This window comes from Fundulus heteroclitus, chromosome 9, assembly GCF_011125445.2.
Source record: "Fundulus heteroclitus isolate FHET01 chromosome 9, MU-UCD_Fhet_4.1, whole genome shotgun sequence".
Lineage (NCBI taxonomy): Eukaryota > Metazoa > Chordata > Actinopteri > Cyprinodontiformes > Fundulidae > Fundulus > Fundulus heteroclitus.
In genome coordinates this window covers 31,564,001-31,589,771 of record NC_046369.1, presented here as the reverse complement: position 1 = coordinate 31,589,771, position 25,771 = coordinate 31,564,001, and the positions used below count along the sequence as shown (strand labels likewise).

General features: G+C 40.7%; 1 protein-coding gene across 1 annotated transcript in view; it reads right to left on the bottom strand.

The window, feature by feature from the left end:
* The window catches only part of scfd2 (sec1 family domain containing 2), a 138,835-nt gene that overhangs the window by 10,342 nt on the left and 102,722 nt on the right, over nucleotides 1-25,771 (bottom strand). The window contains exons 6-7 of the mRNA XM_012851471.3: nucleotides 9,412-9,557; nucleotides 703-837 (exon numbers count right to left, since the gene is read on the bottom strand). Of these exons, the coding sequence (XP_012706925.3) occupies nucleotides 703-837; nucleotides 9,412-9,557 (281 nt within the window). The remainder of the gene's footprint in view (nucleotides 1-702; nucleotides 838-9,411; nucleotides 9,558-25,771) is intronic.

Sequence of the window (25,771 nt, the reverse complement as noted above, 5' to 3'; positions counted from 1 at the left end):
TAGTAATGAATGTGGACTAACTGGTTAGGATTAAAAACCAAAGGATGTGAGGCTTTTTCTCAGAGGAGAGGCTCATCCATTGTAGCATTTTGAGAAGGCACAGCTGGGACTCCATGTGGAGACACATGGCTGTTGGTGCTCTAAAGCGTAAACTTGGTGAAAATACCAGGCTTCATAGTCTATGTATGGTGCTTTTCTTCTTTCTTCTAACTCCAGCCACTACAGAACATGTCACATTTTTAATAATACATGCAGTGCAACAAATATAATCCTGGACTTGTCTGGTGTCCTGCATGTATAACCCAGCCATATGGTAACAGAAGGGACCTTTTCAGTCTATTGCAGAGACTTAAAATGTGTTTTGACAAAAGGTTTCTGAAAGTTTGTGTCTTCCTAATTTAACTTCCCACGCCCTTTTTTTTTTTTTTTTTTTTTTTATCTACCAAGGCTGTTTTGTGTATTTTTCCATTGTGAGGTCTAAAAGTCGGGCCGTTTTTGTAGGTTACGTCCCCCAGCACTGAGCCGTTCCTACTCCTACGGGAATGCTGCTGCAATCTGGAGAAACAGATCTCCACCCACTGCAACAGCAGAGTGTAAATGTTGTGTTTGCAAACAAAAAAAAGCTAAATCTTTGTTGTGTAATTTAAAGATAGGGTTTCTGCAGTGGAACCCTTTGGAAACCTTGAAATGATACTGTCTCACCTTCATGAACATGCTGAACCCAGTCTTCAGCAGGTCTGTGAGGCCTCCTGACATGTGTTCGATGTCGGGGCATTCGGGTCGGTCGGGGTGGAAGACTTCCTCCAGGATCTGTCGCAGGAACGGACGGTATGTGGCCTGGGACAAAACGTGGGGAGGATGGTTACCGATCAGAACCACTGTGGTGACAACAACTTCATTACTAAAAGTCATCATTAACTCTCTCCGTTTATAGTTAGTATGAAATCTGTTGTTTTTTTCTCCTCTGGACTGTGTCCTCCTCTTACCCTTCCCTGTGTTGCGTAAAATATCTCCCAACAGAGTTATAAACAGCTCATCTCAGCCAAACAGCCTGTTGACTTATGAGTCACTTCAGGAAGAGGAGCTTTAACACCTCTGCAGCCAAGACAGAGAAATCCATTAAATGTGGCTAAAAACAGCATGTTGACCAATCATGAGTGGGTAATGAAGCGGACAAATCAAGTGATGTCTCATCATTTAGAAGCAAAATAGAAACTAGGATTGCTTTATTTTCACTGTAGCCTGAGAGGCAAAGATATTTCTGGAATTGCCAAATCTAACTAAACGTCATCATACTTGAGAAACCTACAACCAACATAGGAGAGTCAAATGGGTGTGTGGCCACTTATTAGCAACACAAAAACGGATGGAGTGAGCACTCTTTTATATGCAGAAAAAGTAGATGGGACTCATGAAAGGAACGATTTCTCCTCAACCACCAAAAACAGTCTTTTACACTGTAATCTTGGCTACAAGGAAAGCAAAGACCCAAAGCTGTAGGATAAAGATACAACACGGTTTAAGACGACGATGAGCATCTTTATTTGTCATTGTATCTTTGTTTATTCCAAAGAAGTTTGCCCTCAGAGTTTAAGCCATCCCTTCTAGGAAGCAGTGGGAGGATTCAGAGGAATGCCATGCTCTGACCGCCACGCCACTGTTACAACAGATGGAGTCAGCAGCCAGACCATGGGCGGGACAATAGTGTTGTTTGTCTGAATAAGGAGAAAAAAAAAAAAACGTTTAACTGAGATTTTTTTACATTTAATGTCCATGGCAAGCACAAAACATCCTGAGTGTTAGTAAATCAATCTCTGTCCTCTCCAAACTTTCCTCCTGCCTGTTTAGCCACAGTAATCAGGTGACTTGTTTTCCATGCTGTCTGAGCAATAGGAATGACAGATTGCATGTAAATGTTGTAACTTCCAACCACTACATGTGTAGCATTAGCATGTAGTGGCTTTTCAGGGCCATTCATAACAACGAGGAAACTAACAGTAGACGGACTCACAGAGCTGCGTGGTCAGACTAAAGCTCTTTACATATTGTCTCCCAGGGCAGCAAGAGCAAAATGACTGCTCTGTTCTCGCAGCTTGTTTATGACATTCAGGGCAGAACTATTTTCTTATGTGATGTCTGGCATATACTGTGCGACTGGTCAGAAATGTGACGTGTGTTTGGTTACGTTAAGGTGACGTCTTCTCAGGGGTTCTACCCTTGAGTGATGGCGACGTTTGAAATGTCCAGGCCAGAAAGAGCTTTGTACTTGTTCTTGCCACCTCAAGGAAAAGACAATAGTTACCCGTTCTTGTGTACTACGTACCTTAAACCGTCTATTCAGAATAATTCTTTATTCTGCTATATTACTGTAGTGCATATTAGCCCTTAAACATTAAATACGGACTGATTATATGTGCAAAAGGGAGATTTTCAGCTGCTTCCATTCATTACAGCCATGTTTTACACAACTGTATGTCTGCTAATTAAGTGTTACAGTAGTTCTGAGAAAAAGGAGCGCTTATGTTTATGAAATTACGTCTTCTACCTGATTGAATGAATTTAGTTTATTGAATTACAATTTTTGTCATCCAAGCCAGTGGTGAATCATGCAGAGAAAGTGTTCTCCACACTGAGCGCCTCTAAATCACTGGGTAGGGTGCTGGTGTCCAACATCAGACAACATTTCCTCTGATATCCTCATCCTCAATGGAATAATCCTCATAGAAACATTTGGCTTATGAACCGACAGTCGCACTGGAGACTACCGTGGTCATTATGTCATGCAATATGGCTCAAGTTCTGTGTTCAATAAGTAATATCTTCACTCTTCAGCAACCTTTAGCTGCGTTCTTAGCCTCCTTAAACTAGCTTTTTTAGTTTTACACTTCCTTTTTATATTTTTCATCTACAGAGAAGAAAAAAAAAGTCAGGCTGCCCTGAACACAACTGAAAAGTAAAAGTAAAAAAACGGGGCGATATGGTCTTGAAACACCTCTGCAACCAGGAACATTCCTCTAAATGTGTCTAAATTAACCAATTTGAGCAGGGGACAAATCTACTAAGGAATCAAAACTTAGAAGCAACATATAAACTGCATTACTTTATTGTCAGAGATACTAAGATCATTCTGAAATTGTCTAATTTGGGATGTGTTTGTTGCTTAAGCTGCAGCTAAAGTTTGCAACACAACTTATTAGATGTTTTTGCAAACATATTGATACCATCACCTGATTAACTAAGCCTAAAAATGGTCGAAAAAGCATCTTTAACACATCTTTTTTCCTGTCCTTTTCAGTCACCTTGGTTTAACAACCCCATCTAATTATTTCTTCACTCATTCAGTCCAAAAGAGAAAAGCAGGAGTTTAAATAAGCACATGCCCTTGACAAAGCTGACAAGCAGAGCTTTAACTAAAGTCTCTTAAATACCTTCTAATATTCTGAAAAGGGTAATGCTGAAGGGGAAAAAAAAACCCTTCAGCGTTAATAAGGACTCAGCTTTTTTTGCCCAGCTACGCAGGACAAAATGTACCATTTATAGCCCTTAAAGCTGGAGGATCAAGATTTCAAAGCAGGTTTTTTTTTTTTCATGAGAGTGAAGTTTGCTGTCTCAGAGAACAATAAAGAGCCAGATAAGACTTGGCAGCGCCCGAAATAGCAGAAGTCTTTATATAAACATGCCGGTCTGGAACACTGGACACATTCCTATTCTAGATGAGGCCAAGGCTCTTGACACGCCAGGGCTTCATGCCAAGATCCGAGTGAAATAACGATCAGACATCACCATTCGCTTGTTGTTTAAAAAGGACGTGAAATCACAGATCTGAGCCAAACTGTTGATTAAAGCTTTAAATCAACACACCTGAAGACATAAGAGTAGTATAAACATTAATACACGCAGCTGTTTCCGCCATCATCCTCTTTCTGGCTCTCTTTACCTGCCTCCCAATCCGACAAGCAGCCAAATTAGGATTTGGGAAAATCCTGCGATCTAAACTAACATCCACCACCATCGCCGAGCCTCAATCAGCCGGGGTGTACAGAAGCGAACCTTGGCGTAAACAAAGCGATGACTCATTGCACGCGCATACGCAACAACAGCGGCGCAGCTGTAAACAGATCGAACCTGTGGTCACGCACCTTTCCGTTTTCATCCGAGTTTCACAAAGCTAAAAGCAGTCCAATTAAACCAGCGCCTCAAACACCCACAGCACAACAACAAGGTTCGTCATCTCACAATGATGCGGCACCAATATTCCTCTGGAAAGACAAATGTGCATGTAAAAAGCACGCAGCATCAAATGTGGGTATCAAGTTCCCCCATGGTGGGGGGGGGGGGGGAGATGGCGTCTTGGTGGAGGATAATAAAAACAACGTTTCATAGCAACATAGTCACCCACTGACACAAAGAGAAATGTCAGACAGGAATGCCTTTGCTAGGGTTTCCAGCGACAGACATAATCAGCGCTGTTGTTCTGATTTGTTCCCCAAAAATGTGCCAAATCTTTTTTCATTCTTAGATTGTCATTTTTTTTTTAGATTGAAAACACAGTTTGGAGTATGTGGGTTACTTTTTTTTTTTCCTGTACGAGGCTCAGTGGTTTAATAAAGGTCAGGGTGTCCACATCACATCTCAACAAAGCAATATGGAGCGACAAATTTCAGGAGGCGCTCTGACCTCGAAATCCCCCACATCTCAGTTTATCTGTGGGATGTGCTATGAGTATGTCATGAGGACCCCGACTACCTAGTAATGGGTCATTATAACATAGTGGGTCAATGAAGGTTTGGTTATCTTATGTAACTCTCGTCTCTTTTCCATCTAAACTTAACTGGGGCCCATACACCAGCAGGAGAATTAAGCCCTCTCTCTGGAGAGCCCGGTTTATTGGTTCAGGCTCATTCTGTCGCGGCTCTGACCACTTGCAGCTAATTTCGTTTCCACTTTTCCTGGAACGGCGTTCGGTTAATGCTCTCTACTGGCATGAACAGTTATGACTGGCATAGTGGGAGCATAATTAGTGCCAACAGAGGAGCCGCCTTGTCTTCATTAACGTTATCTGTTTACGCTGAAGTCTTTCTAATGATCTATCTTCCATATTTATTTAATGCATAACAGTAATTACCACATACAGTCAACAGTCCCTGTATTAGGTACGCCCACGGCTTTTTCACACAAACAGCGAATCAACTAATCACACAGCAGTGGCACCAGGCACTTAGGTATCTAACTGTAGTAAAGACAACTCGCCAAAGCTCAAAGATTCAGAAGGAGGAGGATTTAAGTAGATGTAGATGATAGATGTATACTTTATTGTCCCCATTTGACCACTTGTTGGCTCTACAACATGATGCAGTTCTAAAGGCAAATGGGGCCCAACTCGGTGCAAGCAAGGTGTATTTCAGAAAATGGTAGGTTGGTGTAGTTTTCATAAAAAACAAAAACTAAACTGAAAAAAGAAAAAATGTTTTCAGGCCCTGTCCAATTAAATCTGTGAATCATTCTTTCATTTAAAAAAAACCTGAAACCAAAAAAAACAAAAAAGAGAAATAAAGTTTTTGTTTCATAAAAATATTATAGAAAAATGGAGAGCAGTTCCCTTTTCAATGACTCTGGTCAAAAGATGTCAACTTCGGTCTTGTCCGAAGTTAAAAATCTTCAAATTAAATCATCCAGGTCTCTATGTCTTCAAGACATGCATGTAGTCTACCCAACTTCCTAAGGATTGCGTTTGCTCAAATTTAGTATAATCGGCACTGCAGTGGAAATTGTCAATGATAGTGTCAAATGATGTCTGACAGTTTTACCAAAATGAAGCATTTAGTATATAGCAAAAACAATTGGCCCAAGCACTGAGCTCTGTACTCCACCAGTAACCCTGGAGCGTGAAGAACTTTATTAACATTACCAAACTGGGTTGGCTAGACAAATCCTACCACTGTTTTTTCTCTGTTATAAGAAAGACAAAACGGGGCAGAACAGCCTCACAAATTAACCAGCTAATGGCAGCTTGTAATAGCCCTAGAGTTACACTGTAAAGAGGAAAATGGCAAAAAGGATAAAAATAAGGGATAATAACCACTTGGAACATTTTTTTTGCTCTTCATTCAATTCTTTTTTGCTAAAGCCTATGTATCAAAAGAAAATAACAGGTCAGTGACACATAACTGTTATTCCTGGAAATATCAACACGTTATAGCATACTAATTTAGCAGCAGTTAAAATATTTGTTTGATATCTGTTTAAAATAAAAGCAGTTAGGTCACATTTTATATTTTATTTTAACATTTTGTAAATACCTTGATAGTGTCTTTTTTTTTTTTTTCTTTTACTAAAGGACCATTCACAGTAGTGGTGTCCCGATACAGATACTGTTATCGGTTCCGATAACGGCGTCAAGTACTCATACACGTACTTCTACACGCAACCAGATACTCTGAACCGATACCAACTTTAATCCTGGGCTGGGCTATTCTGCAACTCAAAGGCTAGATGCCACTCTATACTAGGTAGTGGTGCTAAACACCAAGAGGCTGTTTGCTGACCTTCCAAAAGAAAAAGAAGGAGAAAAGATAACTGAAGATCGGTACTTGGAATTAGCAAGTATCTAAACTGAAGTACTTTTACTCGCTCTGGAAAAAAATGGTATCGGGACACCCCAAATACATGGTAATGTGTGAAAAATACAAAATGAATAAAAACAAAATGAAGGATTTATATCACTTTGGGAAAAAAGATGAAAGTGTGAGCTCACTAATGTCTTTTTAGATAGGATTCATTGAGAAAAATACAGAACATTATATGACACAGAAGAGACCCTTGCCTCCTCTCAGGTGACATGTTCTTTTAACTATACTAAAATAAAAACGCATTCTGGTGACACAGAACAACTTGACTCTGCCTGTCCTTAAATGAACCTTTTATCAGGGATTCCATGAAAATTGGACCTTTGTACGCAAAGAAAAGCTGAAATTTGGATCTGGACCAACGAATATCCCCTTTAGTGGACTCCAGCTGGGAAAGGCTGATGGATTTCCGATGCTTCTCGAGAACAGGCAGTAGCTGGCACATATCAAGCTGTTCCCCTTTCACATTAAGTCATTTCCATAATTCCACTGAAACACGGGTCTACAGATCTGTCCTAACAGGAGGCTGTTGCTCATTTGCCTCAGTAATATGCTGACATATAATGTGAAATAGGTATGCTTTCTTAGTCGCCCAAGTGTGGTAAGTCTGGGATTAAGCATTGCAAGTCATTTCAGTTGTTGATTAGAAAAAGGATTTTACTCACTTTTCATGATAGGTGGGTATAGTAAAGCCCAAGTTAGAAAGAAAAACAAATTTTACCTTTTTGTTTCAGTTCTATATGTTTTGAAAAAAAACCCTCTTACACATAAAACTTTTTACATTTTTATAAACCTTTAATTACATTTCTTGATATCTGAACATTTCCAGGTACATGTCTTCTAAGGATTTCCTCTCTAAATGAATCCGATCAATATTTTAAAGTTTCCATCTTGTCCACACTTTTTATTTTAGTATAGCAAACATTCCAAAAGATTATAGTCCCAGTGAAGACTGAAGTATTAAAAATAAGATATATATATTTTTTAAATTGCACAACACATTATTTGGCAGGCATCTAGTAGAGCTAAAAATAATACAGTGAAACCTCTTCAATAATAAGTTCTATACAAGGTACGGATGAAGGTTATCGATTAATGAGGTAATTTAAAGTTGCTCGATCAGATCAACTTGATACTTAGATTGATAAATAATCATTTTCTTAAAAACCTGAGTTTACTCGTGTCAAGAGGGCCTCTTCTTGCTATTTATTTATTTATTTTTTTTACAATATGCTGAATTTAATTAGAGGCACATTATTGTATTTTAACAATTTTTTACCACCTGTATTAAATACTGACTAAATAAACAAAAACATTTGGGTTTCACACACATTATTAAATTTAGACATACTCACAAAATATATATCAAAACAGGAACGTATTAGGTTAATAAATAGAAACAAATAAGACAAATAAAATAAATGTGAAACGAAAAGCCCTCATCACCACGTCTTATTTTTTATGCAATGCCATCTGCTTTTCTGTCATCACCTCCTTGTGTTCCAAGCCCATTGGTAAGGTTTGGTTGAGAAGTTGACTCTGCTACGCCATGCAGGACAGCTGAATGGTGCTATTTAGGTGGCAACTTGAGGGGCTTGTTAAGTGTGTGTGTGTGTGTATATATATATATATATATATATATATATATATATATATTTAAAAACTGAACAGTATAAAGTGCATTTTGCATTCTTGTCATGATTTAACAGTGTAGAATAATCCCACACCAACGGCTTTTTGATGTATTTTCTTTGTTCAAATTAATCCTAATTATTCTTACTCGTCAGTTATGTTTATTTACTCTGAACTTAGGTTTAATCTTGAGAAGTTTTGCGAGATTTCCCATCTGACATCTGAATTTTCCAGAGTGAAATCTGTTCGTGTGCGGGTTATTGTGCTCGCCGTCTGACTGGACACCACAGCCCACTCTACAATCAAACCTGTTTTATCGACGATTTTTTATCATTATGTGTCTCTCAGGTTTTGAAAATTGGGCAACAATTTTAAAATCTTGCTGTGTGAACCAGCCTTAAAGGATGTGCAGTGGCACTCAATCCTGGATGGTGGTAATACTACAGCACTGAAAGAAGGTCCATTTAGTGGATGTTAATTGGCAGGAACAAACTTTAATTTAATAAACCATTTCTTGACAGATGTGAGTTAATTGTTGGTTTGCATCTTTAATACAACGTTTGTGAGAGGAAGGAAAACCTTTGTAAGTCCCCAAAATTTCTGTGTTATGTGATACTATGGTGACCTCAGACTGACAATTAACTACACTCATTAATAATTTAAAACAATTCTGGCTGCTGCAATTTCCCTTTTGCCCTTTTTTACAACATTTTGATAATGCAGCTAAAATCTTCCCAGTTGTAATTAACTGGTCTTGTGATTAGTCCAGTGGTCAGCAACCTGAGCAACACATGTCTCGTAATAACTTTGGCCAAAAATGACTTAGACTCGAGTGGCACTTAAATATAGACAAGGTAGAGCTCCACAATATATCAAATCACAATCATCACCTTCATATCAACGTTGGCAATATAGCAATCTAATATGACTGTTTGGATGCAACACTTTGTAGGATATCATATTTTAAAATGTATGCATGCAACTCTGCATGCCTGTAATACGTTTGGCCTTTCAGATAGACATTCACTGCCATCCATGCATACACTCCAGGGTTCTCACCAGCGCATTTCAGCATCTGTGTGTGTGTGTGCGCACGCATTTTTCTCGTGTTTATCTAGAATAATAAAACATTATATTAAGATGTGTTTCTGACCTGGTGAACTCCATCACTTGCAGTATAGACGGAGCGCAGCTGCTTGAGGTGGTCTCTCATGTAGCTCAAACCTCTGAGTGTCTTGAACATGTTCTCCACTGCAGTATGGGCTCTTTCCATGCTCAGTTCCTCTGGGGTTGCACAGCCTGGGGCACAAAATAAGACACCAGCGTTTATACCAAATTTATTCAGAGTTTGAGATAATAGTATAACATTGTCAGCATCTGTGGGAACCATTGTAGAAACACTAGCTTGTATCCCAAGTTCATGTGAATCAAACTCACTTTGTGCGGCATCAACAGTGGTCAGAGAAGTAAAGAAAAAGAAAAAGAAATTTTCAACAAAACATCTGGCAAAAGGCCACATTATGCGGCACATTGCTTTCAGTGCACACCCAGCTGAGGAAATAGCCCACAAAAAGCAATTACCAAAGTAAATACATAGAGGTTTGAGGACAAGGGCTCCCTTATTTCAACGGCCATATAATCAAAAGGCAATGTTCCCATCTTTCAAAGGAAGTCGATGGAGAAAGGAAGACTGAGATTAGCCAGAAAAAGACAGTGCCAATCAGGAGAGAGAAGATGGAGTAACAGAAAATCAATGGGAGGCACAAGGAAAAACAGTACAAGAAAATGACAGCAAGACTGAGAACATGAGACGACATATAGATAAGTGAGGAAGAGAAGAATGGTAGCTAACACATGGTGTCCAGAAATATAAAAAGTCGGTGTGCTGGAACAGGGACATCCCTACTCTTCTTATGAATGAGGCTGGTTTATTACTGAACTAGGCCTAAACTCAGGTGTCATTTTAAGTTCATGGGAAGTAGGTCTGGCTCCTTCACTCCTATAAAGGTGGAGATTTAATAAGACCAGGCACTCTCTAGACAGCCTGTGGAGACTAAATATTTTTATTAATAATTAGGCTGAAGTTTTTCTTCCTGTAGATCAGAGTTTGATTTTATAGGACTCTGTGAAATGGCCATGCAGATGTTTGGGAATGATCTAAGACAGGTGTTTGTTACTTCAGAAAGCTTTGCCTTAGTCTACATTTGCAGTATAGTGTTCCCAAGGATCAGTTTAGGCTATTATAGGATCTATCCATGTTATTCATCTTTTTAAAACAGTTGTCAGAAACTAACTGCAGCCTAAATACATTTATATGCTGATGACTGTTATTTATTCAGTGGTACCAAAAAGCTTCATGTGGAGCTTTCACATGAAACCTTTTGGTCACAGCAGCCTTCTCTGCTGAAACGGAAGTAAATTCTGGGCTGAAAGACTAAATTAATGATTTATTTTAGGGTGAAAGTAGGGTGAAAGCAGGGTTTGGTAAAACCTATTTTTTTGCCCTATATCTTTGGAATATGTTTTAGAAAATTATCAAATCTCTCTTCATATTTTAGATAAATTGCTTTAATTTTTTTTATTAAACTGTCTTATTCTAGTTTTTTTGTTATTAATTGAGTTGGACTTAAACTATTGAACATCTATTTAAATTTTATTTTGATTTAGCTTCTGTTGTAAAAAAAAAAAATCTTTCTTTCTTTTGATTCATGGTTATGCTGGCATTTTGACTAGGACTGACTCCTTAAAAAAGTATCTCAACTGAACCTTTTTTTGTGTTTAAAGTAACGCTGTATTGTTGTTATTCATAAGGAGGTCAACGGTATTTTATGAAATCCAACCGCAAACATGATAAATGAGCCCACCAGACTTGCACAAAAACACCAGGAGCACCGATGACTCCACTATCATTTCAAAACAAAACATCCCGGTGGCCTTCATAGAGACACATCACCTCTGTGTTTTATGAAGCGTGATCCACTCAGAGACCATCTGCTGTGGAAAAACTCAGAACACCAATTCGCTGCAGATAAAAGTTGAGCCCCACCAACCAGCAGCCCTGCCTCCACTTGTGGGTGAGCGTGTATGTGGATGCATGGCTGACAGCACTTTGAAGCACCTTGTTAAGATCAAAAGGCGTTTTTAGAAGCGAAGACTATTCCCCGTGTTCTGACTGATCTCCATTGACTGGAAGCCTAATTTCTCAAAGTCATGAGCGGAAATTTGGGTCCTGCTTACTATTTCTGAGGATTATGTTTGGCACGCTCAGTGATATAATCAGCAGCCATCTTATATTAAAAGAGACTGCAAACAAACACAAACTGAAGGCTATAACTATGACAAGAGTCTGTTCCCTGGTTAACATTAGTTTTATTTGCTTTTAACTCACAAAACTGTAAAACTAAGAAGTATTGAAATATTATACCTGTGTATGTGCTGCACACAGGATATTTTTTTCTTTTGAAAATAAATGTACCAATTTACTGCCCTATTCAGGCCAATTTAAATGCTACTTTGCCATGACCCGCCACAACCACAGTTACTGCAAGACTACACAATGCAAAGGTCCCTTCTCCAGCTTTAAATTTTAAAACAACACGTTATTTTTGGATACCTGGTCAGTTCATGAACATTTTTTGCTTTCTTATTCTGTTTTCATGCCATAATTTCCCTATAAACGGATGAATATAACATTTAGACAAAAGGCTAAGGAATAAAGTCAAAAAACATATTTTCCATGCCGTTTTACTGTTCTTACTTGGACATACATGTGGATGGGTGAACAGACACACAGATCTCCACTGTTGCTCTTAGAAAACCAAATAAGAAATGTCCTGATGCATCTCAATCATCCAGGAAGAAAAATATTTTAAAAAAGTTGAGTCGGTCGTCTGGACTGGTTCTTCTTTGTCGAAACGTTTCGTCTCTTCTCCAAGAGACTTCTTCAGTCTGGGGAGTCACCAGTGATCTCAAGTAAACTCAGCTTTACAATAAGAAATGTTTTAAATAATAAAGGTAATAAGAAAGGTTTTAGCAGTTCTTTATAATTTCTATAGCAGAAGGGCACACAAATATTTTCAATACCCTGGTTTCTTAAAGTATGGATGAAATTCCAAACCCTGTATTAAGACAACTCTAGTGAGCTGCCAGCTGCGTACGGCTGCCAGGTTATTTTGGTTATTTCTCCAGAAACGTGGGCCTACATGTCTTTATTTGATAGTGACAGTGCAGACAACAAATATGAAATGATAAAGAGCATAACTGGGAATGAAACCAGGCATTTGTCTGCCAAGTCTACTCACGCAAAGTTGGTATGCAAAGCTTTGGCTTTTTTCTTCAGTGATAAGGCTTTGCTTATGGGGGGATAAAAACAGCTGGTTGTGGTTTTCTTAAAAAAAAAAAGGGGGGGGAAAAAAAAGAAAAAGAAAAGGGAAACTGAGAGCCATCAGAGTGGATCAAAACAGTGAAGCTGGGTGGTGGACACCAAACCACTGAGCTGAAACGATAAGGGCCTATGCAGGTTCATGTCAAAACTCACGGGATTCATCCACTATCCCACAACTTTGAAATCAACATCAGACAATTTGGTCATGGAAAACTATAAAAGCATACAACCCGAACCCTGGAAATCAAATCTCAAACTGCTCAGTGCGGCCAATCAGAGACTACAGCAAACTGCAAAGTGTGTGTAAGTAATCACATTTTATTTAAACAGCACCTTTTTTTTTACAGCAGTCATTGAGTGTTTCACAGAATAATGCCGTACTATGTCAGGTCTTAAGACTTTGAGTTATTCCTCCTGCTTTTATAGAAGATACCACATTAAGCACTGGGAGCATTTAGTTTTAAGTGGCTGCCTTCAGGAATCTCATGTGTCTGGGTTGCTGTCCTGTTTTGGCCCGGCTGAGACTGGAAGTACAGCAGGGCCTAGAGTGATGATTCACTCCGATGTGGGTCTTATCTTATATTAGTCCTGCAGAGCAGAAAAGCATTTAAAATAAAAATTATAATAGAAAACAACAACAAAGAAAACAAACCACAGCTGCAAATTGTGAATAGAAGGTCAATGAAAACTCTTTTATTGAGTATAATTTAGTGAAAGGGGCTGGTAACCACGTGTTTAACAGGAGGGCCAGCAATGGGAGCTCCTGCGTGTCTGCAGCAGCGAGCCGGATGACTTGCTGCCAAAGCATACAGTGCATGTCCCGGACGGGCTGTGGGACCGAGCCGGGCTCAGGGATGCAGGCTCCCCCGACACAGTCTGCGGTTTCAGATGTTTTATCGAGCCGTTGCCGCTGTAGAGGAGGAGCGGCACCAGGTGCTGATCTGCGAACATCTAAGCTTGGCCGTGAAGCTGAACACCTGCGTCTGAGCCTGCGTCACATGGCACCGCCGCGCTGTTTCACTTACCGGCAACGCTCTAAAATCTGATGTCTCCCACTCCTGTGAGCCGAGTTCCGGTTTGCTCTATTTAGGTAAATAATAAGAGCTTGCTTAAAAGCCGCCAGACTCTGTTCTAGTATAATTCCCCCTCTTTATATGATTAAAGCTTTTGTAAGACCGAGGCACACGATGGGAGCTGTGCAGACCATTTGAACAGCTCTTCATACGCCTGAGTGCAACTTTCTATTTTCATCCACGTATTTACTTTCACAAACAACACGATTCCACATGTTTACAGACTGACTCAACATTTCACCGTGCTGCTAAGAGACCGTCAGATTAGCGAGAAGCTCGGTGCTGACACAAAGCCCCACATAAGAGTGCAGACACGAACGTCTGATTGAGGGTTCTCATAATTGGCTCCAGCAGAGCCGGAGGTGAGCAATAGCTAGGAAGTGAGGCGCGAGTGTAACCTGTGACGCTCTGAAGGTGGACGCAGCCAATCAGAGGAGCACAGAGGACCGGTGCGGAGAAAAGCAGCACAATAATGCGGAAAGACTTCCACTATAGTATCATTAGTCAGTTTGAGACGATGGACGTTTTAACCAGGTTGGTCAGGTCTGATGTCACCAGAATGAATAATATGTAGATCACTCATGAGAAAAGCCAACTACAGTATTCTAGAGGGATGGGTTTCTTTATTACTCTGATTATAAAGTATCTAACAATGTTTCCCTGCCTAACAGAAGCTCAGGTCAGAGGCTGTACTGTTCGTCTCTTAGGAACAAACTAAATAAAGCTCTAATACCCCTTTAGCAAAGGGTCAGCAACATTTTCTATTCAACGAGTCCTTTTTGCTTTAATTCCATCACACTGAAACATACCTAGAGCCAAAAAAAACCCTAGATGACCGGTGGGGAAAAATCATCTAAAAAAAGTTTTGTAGACTCAATAAAAAAAAAAAAACGAGTTTTCATTTACAACAGACTGGTTAGCACATGTTTAAAAACCTCACACAGATACAAAGAAAAACATCAAACTCTTACATGAAAAAAAATAACATTATTTGTAGAATGATCCCAGCTGAGTCCTTTCTATATTTATGAAAAAAAAATTAAGAAAAAGAAGTTAGTTTATATTAATGTTGTAAGTCCGAGGGGCCATGCATACCACACATATGCACCAGTTCTATGAAATCAACACATGTGCTACCGAAATGTTGTGCTAAATCTCATGCTGTGCTCTGCTGACATCCTGCCTGTTCTGAGAAGATAGAATCTTCTCAGAACAGGCAGAAATTATTCACCTGATTATTTGGAGCACTCACAGTCTGTGTGTAGAGCATCTCTTTCATCTCCAGGTCAACCAGTGTGGGGGAAGAGGAAATCTAGAGTGATTTACAACCTTCAGAAAATTATTTTACATTCATACACAAAATTTGAGCATTTATATAATAATCTATTTCTATGATTCGTTAAAATACCCTCGTATCAATAGAACGTGATACAAAATGGTTAAGCACACAGGAAGAAACGTAGTCTTGATTAAACGGTAACCACTGTGGACCAAGATAAGATATAAAAACAGTGACCTGATCCTGAGCCCCTACGGAATATCACAATTAGCCATTAATCATTGCAAGCTGCTGTTTTTAAATGTCATGTCTACGTATGTGTATCCACCTTCGGCTGAAGAAAATGCTGCAAACCCTGTGGCAAAGAGCAGAGGAAGCTGTGCAAACAGCTAAAACAGCAGTGTTGGTATTTTGATAAAAGCCAGATGACACAGTTAGGACATCGGGTATATTTCAGCAATACTGTTCCACGTATAAAAGCACATTCTGTCTCCTTTTGCAGCTGATTTTAAAAAGTTGAGTGCTTTAGTTGCAAGCAAACCATGCTGAAGCAATAAGGAATAACATGTCCACTGAGGGCAGAAACAGAACAAAGATCCCAGCACGTCTGTCCGTTATCACTGCCACACTGTTCTGCTCACAGGAAATAAGGCCTCCGCTGCAGAATAACACGCCGGGAACATTGAATTAGAAAAAACAGTCTGTTACCTCAACAACCCTCCAAACACCGTGATGGCTCCCCCTCCACCCCTGACCCCACAATCAAAAATAATCACTCCGCACTTATCGCAGGAATGTAGAGAACGAGACTACTTATAAATATCCAGGCCTATTTTGAAACCTGATCAAAAAGGCTATTCTGGTCTGAGAAAAAAAGCACGAGACTGGGTGATATTCTGGAGATACCAAAACACAGAGAGAATTAGAGGAAGGCATGCAGCAAAGTACTGTTTTTTTATCTGAATGTTTGAAATCCTCTGTGGAATGCTGGGGAGGAAAGGCTCTCTGCTACTGTATCTGAGGATGAAAGAGGAGAGACGGAAGTGGTGGGATTTAAGAGCTAAACTCTTTTCGCGCCCCCGTTCCTTTTCATGATACTGACTGTCATGGTGTGATTCATATGGTCAGGGGGGTGGCGGCTTCCACACAGCAGGATCATGAGACTATCACGTGGAGAAAAATAAACAGAGCGAGGTAAAGCACAGGCAAGGTGCAAGAAGACGCTAAAGCGCTGCAAGAAATGTTATTCTTTCTTAAAGAAAACCTATTTTTTTTTTCGCAGGCAGCATTGCATTATAATATCAACTAAAATGTACTTTTACTCAAACCAAAATCCCATGTATAAACTAGAAAAATGTTTCTTCTGGCTACCTTGAAATAATCGTTTTATGTTAATTTCCTGTTTATAAATATAATGCAGGGTTTTTTTTTCCCATTTGGTTGCTCGTGTGGAAGTCTAAAGACCTGACGAGAAGTAAACACGTAAACGCGTGCTTAAATGAGGAACCAAAGCAGATTCTGTGAAACATCAAGTGCGTCGCTTTCTAGGCCCAGTCGCTCTGAATAGTGCATGGTTACCAGCATGAAGGGTGTGGAATTCACAGAGCGCTGTTAGTTCAGGACGGGTGGACAGATCCAGCCTCAGGCTTCTCTTTTGGTTTTAAACACCTGCCATGTTAAAGGTATACTATGCAACCGGGGTTGATTTTCCAGCGAGGCTCCCCACAGAGGGCGAAAGTAAAAGTGCACTGTCATAAAGATGCTCAGCTGTTCTGGTTTCTCCATCAAGCCAGGCGCTGTTGTTTAATAACAAACTGCATGTTTATTTGACGTTAACACGCGGTTCTTTGTTGCTTTCGCGCGTGCATATAGTGAATGGCAGGGCAAAAACACATGGAGTTCTCGCCGTAAAGCGAGACCGACTCTCGCTGTCTTGCACGAGACTTCTGAGCCTGTGAGTGCGGTATTTCCCCCACAGACCACCAAGGCGGCCGAGAAAACCTTTGTTCGACCTGAAATGACTCATTTAATCATCCAAAACGGTATGGAACACATTAATTAACTGAAAAATGTTGCATAGTATGCCTTTAAGGTGAGCGTTCCTTCATCACTGTTGAGGACAAAAACAGACTGAGCAAACTGATGAAGAAGGCCGGCTCAGTGGTTGGATTAAATCTCGACTCAGTGGACATCATCATGGACAAAAGGATGATGAATAAACTTAAGACTGCTCTGTCTCTCAAGGACCACCCTCTCCACAGCGTCTTTAACGAACTCAGGGCTTTTATAATGAGCACTGTGTATGCCCTTACTCTTGATAATGATACTGACACTGATGTTATAGTATAATGATGTGGCATTTTTGTTTGTGGTCTATAGCAGAGTTTTTGACATGTCAATGGCAACTCAATTTCCCCCTTGGGGATTAATAAAGTAAACCTTAACCTTAATCTTATCAAAGCAGAAAGTATAGCACAGCCTTAGATCAAGTAATGCTCTGATTACCCCGTCTCCCTATTGTAAATCTGCAAAAGAGAGACGGGGTTGTTAGAATGAGGAGTTGTCCTTATCACTAAATCCTTTACACAGCAGCTTTAAGATTAACATCAAACCAGTTAATCAAAAATGAAAACCAAAGTCACACGTTGCTCCTGCTTCTGTCTGAGCTTTCTCCTATCTAATCCACAAATCCTTTTTCCTATTACTGTTGATTGTTTGTCTGACAAATGTGAGAGAGTCAGACAAAAGGCTGAGAGAATAACATAATGAAATAAAAGCCCGCTAATAAAGATGTATTGTTATGAAATAAAAGTACTTCCAAATAAGGAGAGTCACCTCAAACAGTTCTAAGGCTTGTGCAATGTTTCTTTAAAAAGAAACAAAAAAAATGCATGCAGTCATGCAGAACTGATTGTGGTTTCAGTTGCCGCTGCATTAAGCGTTTTATTAGGTTTAATCATAATAAAGAAAACTCGGCTAACATTTAACATTGTTTCACCCTTGTTTAAATGGAATAAGGAAAAACCAAAGTTAATGGCATGTACTTTCAACTTCTTGCAGCGAAGCAGGAAAAAACAAAAAAAAAAACCTTCATCCTACAGATATTCAGTGACGAGCAAACAGAGGGAGACGGCTCACTTGTTGTTTCAGCACCAAAAAAGCTGGCTGCATAATAGATTTAATTCCAATGTTAAGCCTTAATATTCCCTGCAGTGAGAAAACACAAGACCCGTTAATCTGGGCTGCTTCACAGACTCTGTAGGAAGTGCAGAACAATGAGGCTCACACTGTTTATCACCCCCGGCAGCCCTCGGCAAACACCTCAGGGCATCAAGGAGCCACGGCATCTTTCACTGATCAGATGCCTTGCTGAGCGCCACAGAGGCTTTAATAGAGACGTGAGATTTCTGGGGGGGTGAGTGCGACGGAGTGGAAATGTAAAGTGAGAGGAGCCCCCTCATGTACACACAGTAGTTACAGTACGCCAGCGTGGCGAAAGTCAGACGGCTGATTCAGGGTCCTGTGGATCTACTGGGGGTGTAATTAATGGCATGCTGGGGACGGTGTGTTCAGTGCTCTGCCTGCTCTGGAGAACACTATTATGGTTAAAGTAAGCCACGTGCTGCATAGCTGTGGAGGGGGGAGGAAAAAAAAGCAAAGGGATGCGCATGTTTAACGCCGTCTCTGTGCTTTCATATAAGCGGGGCGGAAGCAGGCTGGAGGTGAGAATGTGAGCCGAGCAGCGGCTTGGCAGGGGGAAAACCCTCGGTGCTGCCAGAGGGGAGTATTGTCCTCTGTTTGTTGGTATAATATAAGACAAGGAAAAGTACTGGAGCGTGGGCGTAACTTTGGAAAGTGGGTCAACAAGTGTTATATAGAAGTCTCAGTTGTACGGCAAAAAACCCCGAAATGCTCATTTAAAAAATGCCAGCTCCTCATTTTCTCATCAGACCAAAGGACTTTTCTAGCAGATGAGGTGGAGGGATCTGAGACACGCGCGAGCACAAACCTTCGTTATCTACAAACTGCAACTTACAACACAAACTCATGTATATTAATGGAAATTTCTGCGACGGACAAACAAATACGTGTGGAAATGTGAAGAGGAGAGAAAACGGTGCATCGTTTGCTAAATTTGGTGCAAACAAATCTAAAAGATGCTGAATGCATTTATTAGTGTTGCACCGATACCGATACCAGTATCTGCTGGGGCGCCGATACCGCACTAAAATGATGGTATCGGTATCGGCAAGTACCAACAAATAGGTCACAGATACCATTTTGATGTTTGAATGTCACTTGAACGCAGCCTTCTCTCTCCCAACACTCACTAGTTCTACTGGATTCACTTTGTATTAGTCTTTTTCCTGCTTTAATAAGGTAGCAGCTTGACAAAGCCATGATACCAATTATTTTACATCCAAGTAGTATGCTGTTCTTCATATATACACACACACACATAATTTCAAAGTAATGGTATCGGTATCGGCCGATACTGCACAGCCAGGTATGGGGGCCAAAAAATGGCATCGGCACAACACTAGCATTTATACTCGGGCCCCTTTAGTCTGATACTCAGACTGCCATAAGAAGTGGGCAAACAGAGTCAACCTGTAGCCCAGTTCCTCTGTGAAGGCCTCAGAGGTTTGTTGGAGAACATTAGAGAACAGCATCATGAAGACACAGCAGACAGGTCAACAGGAAAATGGTGGAGAATTTTAAAGCAATGCCCCAAGCGTTGAACATCTCACAGAGCACTGTTCAATCAATCAGCCAAAAATGAAAAAAAATTATAACCCAGCTGCCAACCTAAATATTACGAGCCACCTAAACTGATACTACAGCCTAGAAGAGCATTAATCAGTGAAGCTAAGAGCCATGATAACTGTATGGGAGCTGCAGTGGTCCACACCTCGGGTGGGAAAATCTGTCAATCGAACGGGTATTAAGCATATGGCTGTGCTCCACAAATCTGCACTTAATGGAAGAGTGGAAAGAAAAAAGCTTTTGTTAAAAGAAAGGGGGGAGTAATCCTGTTAAATTTGTTCAAAACAGCCCATTAGGACATGCTGCGATCATGCCTTGGTCTCAAATGAAACCAAAAATTTTACTTTTAGGCCTACGTGCTAGAAAACTAACACTGCACTTCACCTTGAGCACCGTTCTCACTGGGAAACATGGCATAATGCTTTGAGAAGGATTTTATTCAGGAAGAAAAGTGAAGCTGCTACATTGATGGATGAAGGCACAGACAAGGTTGAAGATTCAGCTTCCAGCAGGAAGCCAACCTTATTGCCACAAGGGAACCCTGTAGATCCAAAGCATATTCATGTGTTAGGATGGTCAGGTCTATGTCCTGAACATAGTTTGCGCCTATGAAAAATTATAAAAATATATTTTGTCTCTAGAGGTGCAAATCTGATAAAGGCGTAGCCCAAAAGACCTGCAGCTAAGATTGCAGTGAAAGCTGATACAAAGTAGTGACTCATGGGGGAGCCGAATACTAACGCATGCAACACTTTTCAACTTGTTGCATGGTCTATCATGTGCAAAACCAAATAAATACGCTGAAATGTGTGGTGGGAATGTGACAAAATGGGGAAAAAAAGTTAAAGATGTATGAATATTTTTTCAAGACAGTACTTGGGAGTTAATATGACAGGCATTTACCACCGCTTTTCTAAAAATTTAACGCTTTATGACAAACGGACTGAAACGGTTACACTACATGTACATAAAACGCTCCGCTGCTTTAAACAGGAGGAAAAGGTCACTCACGCTTTGATATTTTGACTGACGATTTGTGTCTCGGCTCGCTGTCCTGCACCATTAACTCCATCATCAGACCCGCTGAGTTTGACTTTGATCCTCTGGGATTACAGGGAGGCCTTTTCCAGCCAGTGTATTTTTGTGCAAACGGGGAGTGTTCCACGATCGCGGGTGGCGCAGGGAGGTTGGGTAGATCAATCGGGGCTAGGCGCAAATTATGCCACCAGTTCCAGACTCGGAGAAAATTACATCTTTGCACGCAACGTAATACGAGTCCCGGCCTTTACACTGGATGACGAAGGAGGAGGGAGGGGGGGGAGAAAAAGGAGCATGTGTGAAATAGGACTATTATTATAGTGGCAAAAGACCCCTTTCTCCATATTGGCTCTACGCTGCTGTGGTCTGCCTCAGCGCATATAATGTACGACATGTCAGCTCTTCTGTCTTGCGAAGTTATGCAACTTACATCCCAGCGGTGTCTAAAACACGTGCCTGCTGCAAAGGATCTTCTGGTTTTGACTGAGTACGTGCAGAAAAACCATTCGTCTTAACAGAATAGCGTTACAGTGTGTTCCTTGGTATGGCGCTGTCAATGGAAAAAGAAACGTTGATTGCAGCTGATGAATATTGCACGGCTTACGTAATCACAACCCGGCCCATCAAACAGCCGATCTTTGTCAGAGCTAAATTATTAGGGAGAATTGAAAAAGGCTGCCGACACACTGGGGTCTCAGAGCAAGTTTCATGCTCGGCAAGATGTGTTACGGTGACAATATTTTTGCTAAATAAAATAAAATAGAAAAAAAAAAAATCAAAATGTAATGCAATGCTTAATCTGTATAATTTATACTACAGCAGCAGTCATTGTTTTTTTTGTTTTTTTAACTAGTGGACAGCAGGGAACCAGCCGTAAAGCAAAGCCACTGCTTTATTAACAAGTACAAAAGCTCGGGAGCTGCACCAGGAATAATTTGCCGCCTTGTTTCTAGTGACTCAGCAACTCGGCCGTCAGATTGAACTAATGAGCAGAAAGCTTCTCAAAAGTTAAATGGGAGGCAGAAATTTGTTGGCATGAGGAGATTATTTCTTTTGTTGCAAAGTACGCGATTATTTTCTTCCCTGACACAGTGAAGGAATTAAGCAAGCCTTTTAATTATGCACTATTTCTAGATGATTTAGGGAATTCCTTCGAGAAGTACATGCAAACTATAAAAATGCAAATTGAAGTTAACCACAGCGCTGAGCTTGCGGTTAAAAGATTTTAATGCCAGTTTGAGGATATGCTCGTCTTTGTTAGAGAGCTTGCAAAAAGAATCCTAACCCTTGAACTTTTTCCACGTTTTGCTACGTTTTCAACTGCAGACCTTAATGTGTCTTAGAGGGGTAGACCAGCACAAAGTGGTCAAATATATTGAAGCTGGGCAAATATTGATTTAAAGCTTTCATGTATTATCAGAAACAACTATGTGAAAAGTCTGGGAAGCATTTCTGCTTGTGCCGCTTGTAAAACCAGCTTTCTTTGCCGTTTGCAGCTGCAGCAACTTTAGTCTGACTGGATGAGGGAGTCTGCAAACATCAGTGCTCAAGTCCTGCCACAGATTCTCAGCTGGATTTAGGTGTGGACTTTGACTAGGCCGTTTTAAACGCATGAATATGATTTGGCCCAAACCCTTAAATTGTTAACTTTGGCTGAATGTTTCGGGCTGTTGTCCTGCTGAAAGATGAACCTTCGCCCCCAGTCTGGATTTTCCCCCCAGCTTCTAACAGGTTTTCTCCAAGGATCGAACTGTATTTAGCCACATTATCTTCAGACCTAACCAGCTTCTATATCTACACCGCAGAAAAGTATCTCCAGACCATGATGCTATCACCGCTGTGTTTGGTTCTTGGGATGGAGTGTCAAAGGTATGCAGCGCTGCTTTTCTGCCCCAAAATAATTTGTTGCATGTAGGCCAAAGTCAATTTTGTTCTCATCGGAACCAGAACATCAGCTTTTACACGTCTGACCTCTCTGGTGTGTTTCTTGGTCTTCGTGCTGCTGTTTGCCCTCTAATGTTCTCTAAGAAACCTGCGAGTCCTTCACAGGACAGCTGGATTTATGCTGAGACTAAATTACACACAGGTGGACTCATGCCCTAATTTTTGTAAAAATAACTAAATGGTTGCACGGTTATAATTTGACAATGTGTAAAAAAACAAAAAAAAACTTCAACAGGTAGAAAGGTGCTGTCTGCTCATTTTGCATGTTTACAGTTAGTAAACTAGAGATCTAGTAAAATAAGCTTGCAATTTTTTATTTATTCCTGGAGACTGTTTAGATCAGCAGTTGCAGCTTTCTCTCCGCGATGCTGCGTTAGAGCTTCTTCCGATGGGTCAGCTCACTGCTGAAACAACGGCAGATTGCAGCTCGCTGACTAATTAACCCACATGTGCCCAGTCCAAAATTGGTTTTCCAGAAAAAAAACAACAACCCTCATTTACTTCGTTGCCAAGAAAGGCAACAAAGTAAATGTGTGTCAATATGTTAGGTCTGTGAGATACTTAGGGTGTCTGAGTTCATAAAGGGTGCCACAAGGAGCTTATCAGCCCGAGCTGGGATTTATGTTTCTGCGGGTGAAAGGGTGGTTGACATGGCAACTATCTCAAACTGATAGCAGAGCCTGCCCGGGCTGAATGGGCTCAGTACACCTTAGACAATCCCATGGTCCTCTCCCCTGTGTGCGGCCAGATGATGTGGGGAGCACTTGTGCGCATACATGCGTGTGAGTACAAGCAGATCGCGTGTTTAGCAGAGGGGAGTTTGTCTGCTATGTGAAATAGGAGCCCTTTAATTAACGGCAAACATTCAGGGGGGGGGGGGGTTCGGTTACATTTTTGGAGCCAGGAGGTATTTTATCATGTCCCTGGTTGACTGTGAAAATGTTATGCAATAAATCCATTATTAAAGCAAGGATTACATAAGTAGGGCAGCATTTTGTGACACACTGAAAAAAGTTTGGAGATCAAAAAAAATATATATTGTACTTGTGATATTAGAGCTGTAAAATCCCACTGCAGCGAGGATGTAAGAGAGGTCTGCTTTATTTCACGCCAGTCTGTAGGAAAGACGTTTCTCTCCAGCAGGTGAGATCCTGAACCCAGCTGACCCTGCAGAGCGCTGCTATACATCCATACCTGCATGTGTGTGAAGGAATGTCATTAGCACTGTGATGACTGAGGGCGTGCATGTGCCAGATCAGGGAGATTAGGTCCAACATGCTCAGATTGTGTGGACCACAGTGAACGGGTTCTTGGGCACACTCAGACAAGTGTAAGGGTTAGTGTGTGTGTGTGTCTCTATGAGAAAGAGACAGTTTTCAACACTCCTCAATTCCAGATCATGCCCGGTGGTGAGCGTCAGACACCAGCAGACTATCCTGCAGGAAAAAAAAAGCTGCTCAGACTGTTTCTTTTTTCCAATCTTTCAAATAGAAACATTGCTGCCGGCTGACCAAGACCTTGAAATTTGAGGTCACAGAGCTTACTCTAACATATGCTGGGCGCACACACACACACACACACACACACACACACACACACACACACACACACACACACACACACACACACACACACACACACACACACACACACACACACACACACACACACTTCAGTTCCCTGGCAAACCTGAAGAAGCCCCAGTATTCCTCAAGGAAAGGTGGCACAAGTGAGCCCCCTGGAGGACAACAGTGGCAGTGCAGACACTAAACTACATGCAGCCCACTAAAGGAATACAGAGCTGTTGTAAATTCTGAATTTTTAACTGCAGGTGTTTATATAATCTAAACAATATATATTTTCATTTAACAAAAAAAAAAACAAAAAAACAAACAAACAAAAAAAAAAAAACCCTCTACATCTATGTAAAGTGTAATCCTACTATAAAAGACCAAATTACAATGATAGAGTGCCATCTAGTGGTTAAAGTAGACATGCATATCCAGTACCTGTCATTTCCGGTTACTTTGCCTCCTCAGAGCCTTTTAAAGTGGTCTTAATTCAGTCAGGCAATTACACGGTTTACATTTACTTGTTCACATCTACTTGAGTGATGGTTTGAAAAAGAGAAAAAAGCCATTTTACTGCAATGCATATGTTTTTCTACTTGAGTAACACCATTTTGAATAATAATAATAATTAAAAAAAAACTTTTATCTTCAATTCAATTTCAATTAAATTTATTTATATAGCGCCAAATCATGAAACATGCCATCTCAAGGCACTTTACAAAGTCAAGTTCAATCATATTATACAGATTGGGTCAGATTATACAGATTGGTCAAAAATGTCCTATATAAGGAAACCAGTTGATTGCATCAAAGTCCCGACAAGCAGCATTCACTCCTGGGGAACCGTAGAGCCACATGGAGAGTCGTCTGCATTGTACATGGCTTTGCTGCAATCCCTCATACTGAGCAAGCATGAAGCGACAGTGGGAAGAAAAACTCCCCATTAACGGGAAGGAAAACCTCCGGCAGAACCAGGCTCAGTATGAACGGTCATCTGCCTCGACCGACTGGGGTTACAGAAGACAGAGCAGAGACACAACAAGAGAGACAAAAAAGCACAGAAGCACACATTGATCTAGTAATCTGTTCTACATTAGATGGTTATCTTGAGGCTCTTTATTAAACAGCAGCTTGTCATAAAGACACACTGGGCTCCCGCTTTAAGACAACACATCTCCACGGACTGAAAATCTGATTTTAGCACCAACAAGGGGATTCCCAAAAAGGGGAAAACTTAGCATAAAGCAGTTGAACTACAGACACTTTTTCTGTCCTTTACTCATCCACTTTCCAAACCTTTCAAAGCAGAAACTGCACATTTAGATTGTCATGGTGAAGTGGGATGACTGAGTGAGGAAGCAGCCAAAGTCCCCTGAAAAAGAGCCTCAGAAATCCTGCAGAACCTTGGATCGAGACAATTTAAACATCTCAGAATGTCTGGCTTACTTGCAACTAGT